Source organism: Cynara cardunculus, assembly GCF_001531365.2.
Source record: "Cynara cardunculus var. scolymus isolate 2C chromosome LG 7, CcrdV1, whole genome shotgun sequence".
NCBI classification, from domain to species: domain Eukaryota; kingdom Viridiplantae; phylum Streptophyta; class Magnoliopsida; order Asterales; family Asteraceae; genus Cynara; species Cynara cardunculus.
The window spans coordinates 3,581,354-3,587,684 of NC_037534.1; the positions used below are offsets into that span (position 1 = coordinate 3,581,354).

The window sequence follows — 6,331 nt, forward strand, 5'->3', positions numbered from 1 at the left end:
ATTTTCCCAATATTCTTTTCTTATGGTCAAATGGTGCGACCGTTTAAAAAAAATTATAGGTTCGTCTATGTGTTGTTGATATGATACTATAATCCATCAAGACCATCACATGTGATGCTAAATCATAGACACAGACAACCTTTGGCACATGCTAAGTCGTAGAACACATCGTCCGCACATCACAAGATCCCCTCACGCATATTATTAAATGTGATAAGTGTGTTCTCGCGTTTAAAAACTCCACCTATACACATATATATGCATCGACTTGAACCCACACCCCACGTCCCATCCCCAATTATTCTCATCATCGCCGATCACATCTCCGGCAAAACAACCACAAACCCAAAATCAGATCCCGAATCAAACCCAAATAACAGTGGAGGTTATGTTGTGTGTGGGATTTGATATGTTTATTCTACCTTGTCACTTCTTTCTCGCCCAAAAACCCCTCTTATGAACTAAACCCTTGAATAACCCCTCGATGAGAACTCCCTCTCTATTTTCTTCTATGTGTTTTGGTCGTACGTTAACGACCTATTCCAAAATCGGCCATTTTCTTCGTCCTTACACCATCCTCAAACACAGACCACTACTTTCCTTTGAATCGGCAAATGTATGAGATTAATTCAAATAGTCAACTTTACTCATACAAAACTTAATAGAAAACCAACCAAACAACCCCTTACATCAGCAAGAAGTACTGATTTAACATTAACAACTACCAAAACCAATTTCCTATTAAAAAATCATACTCACAACCAACACGATTTCTTAATTAAAAATCTTACGTGGTAATTAGAAAACCATTACAAAACCTAACCGATTGAAAATACATTAAATGCAAACTTTTATTTTAAGATTATAATACAAAATACAAGAAAAGATTGCTACAAATCTAAAGGGTTGTTTGTTTGCCTCTTAATAGTTCGATTAAAAGACAGCATCTGAATCATTAATAGATGAATCTTGTTTGACAAAAAAAATCTGTCTCTTAATGGTTCTAAAACTCTCTGAATGATTTTGTATCAAAAACCTCCCTTAACCATTAAACACCCTGATTTCATTGTAAATAATTACCAAACAATTATATTTTATTTTGCATTATATCATGAAAGTCTCTTAATCATTCTGCACCAGACCATTTAGCAACTACCAAACAACCCCTAACATTACAGGATTTCCCTCTCGAGTAGCTCCTTAAAAGACATAACAAAACAACCCCATTTTTGTGCAGTGATATCAAACAACACAATTTTTGCAAACCACCTTTTTCTTAAAAATGGTTCCAAAAGAGCACCATTTTGTGACTTACAGGTCAAAATGTATACAAGATATTTGTTACATCGAAACACAAACTCGTTACGTTAAATACCAATTGAAACTAAACCAAACTTTGTTGTATTTTAAACAAACCAAAAATATAACAATGTATGCATTGTTACAAAGAGAGAGAAACCAAAATTGCTTACTAGCATTCAGTAGTACATATAATCCACCATAGCATGCTCAAATGCAAGTAAAATGTGCAGCAAGGTTTCATTACCTAAACAAATCTCTCTCATTTCTTACCAAACATACCCGATGCCGAAAGAAGGCGCAACGCTTGATTCGAGTTGTCCAAAATCGCAGATGATCTCGGAACCGCCATTTTTCGTTTCTTCAAGAAGTCCAATGAATTCTGTAAGCAAGGAGGCGGTGGTATTTCCTTCAGAATAACTGGTCCCATTCTGTATATAAGCGTATTAGCATTGCTTTAGATTAGGAAACAATCGAGATATTTATAAAACCAAATATTCATTTGGCTGGAAATGAGGTTCTAAATGGCGTCGCAGCGAGACCAAGCCTCGCATGATCCCAAGTCTATATATATATATATATATATAAACATGTTTTCTAATATTACTAGATGAATCAATGATAATTAACAATTTAAATTCAATTATATATTAAAAACTAACAAATAAGACATTAAAAAGGTAAGAAAAATCAGATATCCTGTTATAAAAACCGTGCATTAGGCCATGGCGTGCACAAGCTTAAAGGGCGTGAGACACTTGAGCCACGGCGCGCCATGGCGGCTGTTGCGGCGACTTGTTTAGAACAGTGTGAATGGACGGTTAAAATTGGTTTGTATTTGGAACTCATTATATATATAGTAATACGATCCCAATACAATACTAGTTGCATATCATTTGATCAAGAAATTAATTACCCCGAGTGTTTGGATTTCTTCTTTCTTGGTCTTTTCTCGGATTTCTCTTCATCCGAGTCGGAGGAGAAAACTTTCCTGTAACAGAGAACATATATGTTAAGGCTCGTTTACGTAAAGGCGTAAAGAATATTAGTGAAAGCTGGAGTGAATACTTCTCATTAGCAGCAAGCAATTTGACGATATCATCTGGGAGCATTCCTTTATTCTCTGGTTGTGTTTCGATTTCCTCTGTAGCATCTTGGATGCTTTTATTGACTCGTGGTGTTAACTTTTGAGCCCATGTTCTACGCCGTTCTTTTCGTTCACGCAAAACCCTGTACGGAAACGACTTATTTCATGAATAGCCGAAGCAAGATGACCCCATTATATGTGGCTTTTTCTCTTTAGCAAATGTGGTTCAGCAAGAATGTTCAGGATCGATAAGGAAATGGGGGTTCTTTAACAGGTTTTTAGGCCTTCTTGTGTATGGAAGTGGTATATTTAGATTTTAAGTATATAACCTTAAATGAGATTTTAATTAAATCAACCACCTTCTGACGGGTATGAAGCCAATTTTTTTCTTTTAAGAGGCCAGAAGGTCATGGATTTTATTTAAAATCTGATTTAGGGGTTGTTTGGTTGGTTTTCCATTAAGTCTTATATAGATAAAGTTGTCTTTATAAACTAATCTATCTGTATAAATTGAGAAGGGTTTTGTTTAGAATGATTTTTTCATAGATGGAAGAAGCGTGTTCTTTAACTGCAATAAGCCTGTTTGAAAAAGCCTGGCTTTCTGCATAAAGCTCCCCTCTGAAAGCTTAATGAATAAGCCACTTTCTGTATTAGTAAACCAGTAGCAAACAGTCATGTATAGCTTACAAAATAAGTTGCGAGTCTTATTAAGCTAACAAACAAGCCCTTAAACTGCAGCAATCAACCGCTATGCAAGATCTCACTCTTAGGAATCTAAAATAGTTATTTTCTTATTATAAACTCACATGCGAATTCTGAATTCACGAATATAATCAGCTTTCTTGGATTCTACATTACGATCTATCACTTCGCCACAAGATAATACTTTGCAACACAGACTAGAAACTTATTCGCGTTATATATAATATTGATGTGAACCAACGTTTTTCATGCTTAACGAACATCGACCATTAATCTAAAGCAAAAAAAGGCTCCTATTAATTGAGTGTACAACAATACGCAAGGAATCGCATACCTCGCCTTATTTTCTTTCTGAATCGTTCTTATCTCTTCGTCCTTTTGTATTGCCTGTGTATCAAATCACGAACTTTGATTCAGAAATAATAAACCAAAAATGAGTTTTAAGATTGATAACGGTTAAGCAAACGTAAAGAAGTCTACCTGTTCAACGGTGAATTCCTCCGGAGCATCGGAGTCGCTATCTTCTCTTCCCGACATCAGTTAATAGAGACGGAGCCAAGAATTTAAGTGGGACGAGCCTAATGTAAATACGTAAATATAAATATCAATCACAAATTTACAAATAACAACATATGAAACAAGAGAATAAGCAAAAACCTACTTTAAAAACTAACAAGCCATATCACATCGAGCAGTGAATAAAAGAGTAAGGGGACGTTTACCAAACACTTACCCGGTAAGTGTTTACCAATAAAATTTAACACTATTATTTACTTACCGGGTAAGATTTTAGTCCATCAAAACGACATTGTATGCAACAATTCACCCGGTAAGCGCTTACCGTGGTAAGAGTCGTCGCCCTCACTTACCAGGTAAGACTCATGGTCCTTCTCTCGCTCTTACCGGGTAAGATTTTTAGTTCTTACCATTTTCATCCGGTGAGGTAACGTGACTTGGTAAATGCTTGCCCGGGTAAGTGTTCGATAAATGGCCCCTAACTCTTGGGTAGTTCACTAAAAAGACAGAAAGGTTCCATGGGCATGGGATAGATACTGCAATCTAGAACCATTTTCATAGAAAAAAGATGTACAAGTTCCTCTGCATGAAGTACATGTTATTAAAGCAAGGTTCTAAATGATGTTGGGAATGGTGGCGAGGTCGAGGCGTTTCTTATCGTGACAAAAGACGTGTGTAGAAATAAAAATTGAAGATATCTCAATAACAAGAGAAATAAATGATTTGATGATCCGATCAAATAATATTACTATGGTTCAAGTAACAATAACAGTATCTACTCGAACACCACAGTGGCAGTGTGTTGAATCAGTAGCTATCAGTAAGTGTCTTCTTTATGGGCGCTTTATTCCGGCTCCACTTAGAAAAGGTCAAGGCGACACAATAGGCATTGCGATGCAAAGAGCTTTCCTTGGAGAAATAAAAGGAACTTGTATCACACGCACAAAAATCTGATAAAATATCACACAAATATTCTACCATAATGGGTATTCAAGAATAAGTACATGAAATTCTAATGAATTTGAAAGAAATCATATTGAGAATTAATCTCTATCGAAATAGAACTTGTGAGGCGTTTAATTGGGTCAAGGGCCCTGGAAATGTAACTGCTCAAGATAGCATCTTACCGCCTCATGTAGAAATCATCAATAATACACAGCATATAGCTAGCTCGATGGAACCCATTGAGTAGATTATTGGACTACAAATAGAAAAGAATAGCCGATATTTTATAAAAACACCACCTTTCAAGATGGAAGTTATCCTACAGATCCTGTATCCATGCCTATTATGTATATCAGGTATATAATTATAGGTTCATATTCAGAGGAAAACCGCAAAAAAAAATCAAAAACTAAGACCATTCATCTGGACGGTATACACATGTGCATACAGTAATTTGTAAGCACTTTAGCCTCCATGCACATGTGCATAAAAACCAAAAAATAGCTTCAATTACTTGTACATACTTGCATACCATCCAAATGAATAATTACAAGGAAGTTCTCCAGTTTTTCATTTTTTGGGGTTTTCCCCTAAACCTACCTCTATAATTATATATAGACACATGTTTTCTACTATTACTCAACGGGTCAATGACATTAAGTGGGTGTTTGGGATTGCTTATAAAAACAACTTATTCTGGTGTGGCACCGGTAATAAGCACTTTTGAGTGTTTGGATAGACAACTTATACCGGTTCCAAACTGGTAATAAGAAATTTTTGAAGAAGTTAAATCATTCTAACTTATAATAAGTTGATAAGCACTTATGTAAAAAAGCATAAGTTGTTTCAAATAAGCAATCACGTTCACCCCCTAAACCATTTAAAATAGGTTATACACTAATAACTAAAAAGCGAGACTCTAGAAACGTAAGAAAAATCAAATAAATATTGTGTTACAATAAACACACATTTGGGCGTGAGACCTAAAACCCTGAATCCTAAACCCTAAAGCTAGAACAGTGTTAAACGAAAGTCGAAGGTCGTGAAACAGCAAAATCTATCTTATTTCTCCTTCCATCTCAATCAAGATTCAAGAAACAAGTCATAATCAGAACAAATTGGGTTAAATCAAACTACATACTCACCAGGTTATCAAAAATTCCCAAAAACACAATCCATATTTCACATAATGACATAAATTAGAAATTCATAATTCCGCATATATCAAGAATCAAACAAGCTGCGTAAATTTGCAAAAGATGAGATGTTTACCTGCCCTAACTCGACAGTCGGCAAAATCGCAAGTTTGGAGGCGTTGTGATTGAATCGATTTCAGCGGAGACGGGACTTGGACCGGAGTTGAGGGCTGTTGGGCCTCACTTTAACAGGCCCGATGGCTGCCATCTTTTATTAATAATATTTTAAAAATAAAATGCACGAAATAACAACCTATTTTTATAAATTGTTTTATTATAGCATTATATTTTCAGTTTTTCTTATTATAATAATGCACTTTCAAAATATTTTTTATTAGGGCATTGTACTTTTAAAAAATAGCATTGAATAACTTATATATATTTTTTATTAGGGCATCGTACTTTCAAAAATTTATCTGTTATAACATTGAGCAACCTTTTCAATTAACTTTACCCATTATATCAGTTTTCTTTGTCATCTCATCATCTACTTACGTTGTTCACATGTACGATAGTGATGATATGACATTTTTTTTATTATAGCATTGCGTTTTCAAAATTACTTTATTATAACATCACTAGTTTC

The 6,331-nt window shown here is 35.0% G+C and overlaps 1 protein-coding gene across 1 annotated transcript; it reads right to left on the minus strand.

Moving 5' to 3' along the window:
* Window positions 1-1,384: 1,384 nt before the first annotated feature.
* LOC112515405 lies at window positions 1,385-5,929 on the minus strand. The gene is made up of 6 exons (XM_025122202.1): window positions 5,822-5,929; window positions 3,569-3,666; window positions 3,423-3,475; window positions 2,368-2,529; window positions 2,216-2,290; window positions 1,385-1,730 (listed from the first exon to the last, which is right to left on the minus strand). Exons 2-6 carry the CDS (start codon window positions 3,623-3,625, stop codon window positions 1,562-1,564), a joined length of 516 nt encoding a protein of 171 aa, XP_024977970.1. The 5' UTR covers window positions 3,626-3,666; window positions 5,822-5,929; the 3' UTR covers window positions 1,385-1,561.
* Between the last annotated feature and the right edge of the window lie 402 nt (window positions 5,930-6,331).

Bases quoted from the DNA above. Each gene is read 5' to 3' on its own strand.
- LOC112515405 (XM_025122202.1), bottom strand. From the start codon at position 3,625: ATGTCGGGAAGAGAAGATAGCGACTCCGATGCTCCGGAGGAATTCACC. The intron at 3,476-3,568 runs GTAGACTTCTTT...TTTGATACACAG, and splicing joins AGGAATTCACCGTTGAACAG to GCAATACAAAAGGACGAAGA. The intron at 2,291-2,367 runs GTATTCACTCCA...TCTCTGTTACAG, and splicing joins TTGCTTGCTGCTAATGAGAA to GAAAGTTTTCTCCTCCGACT.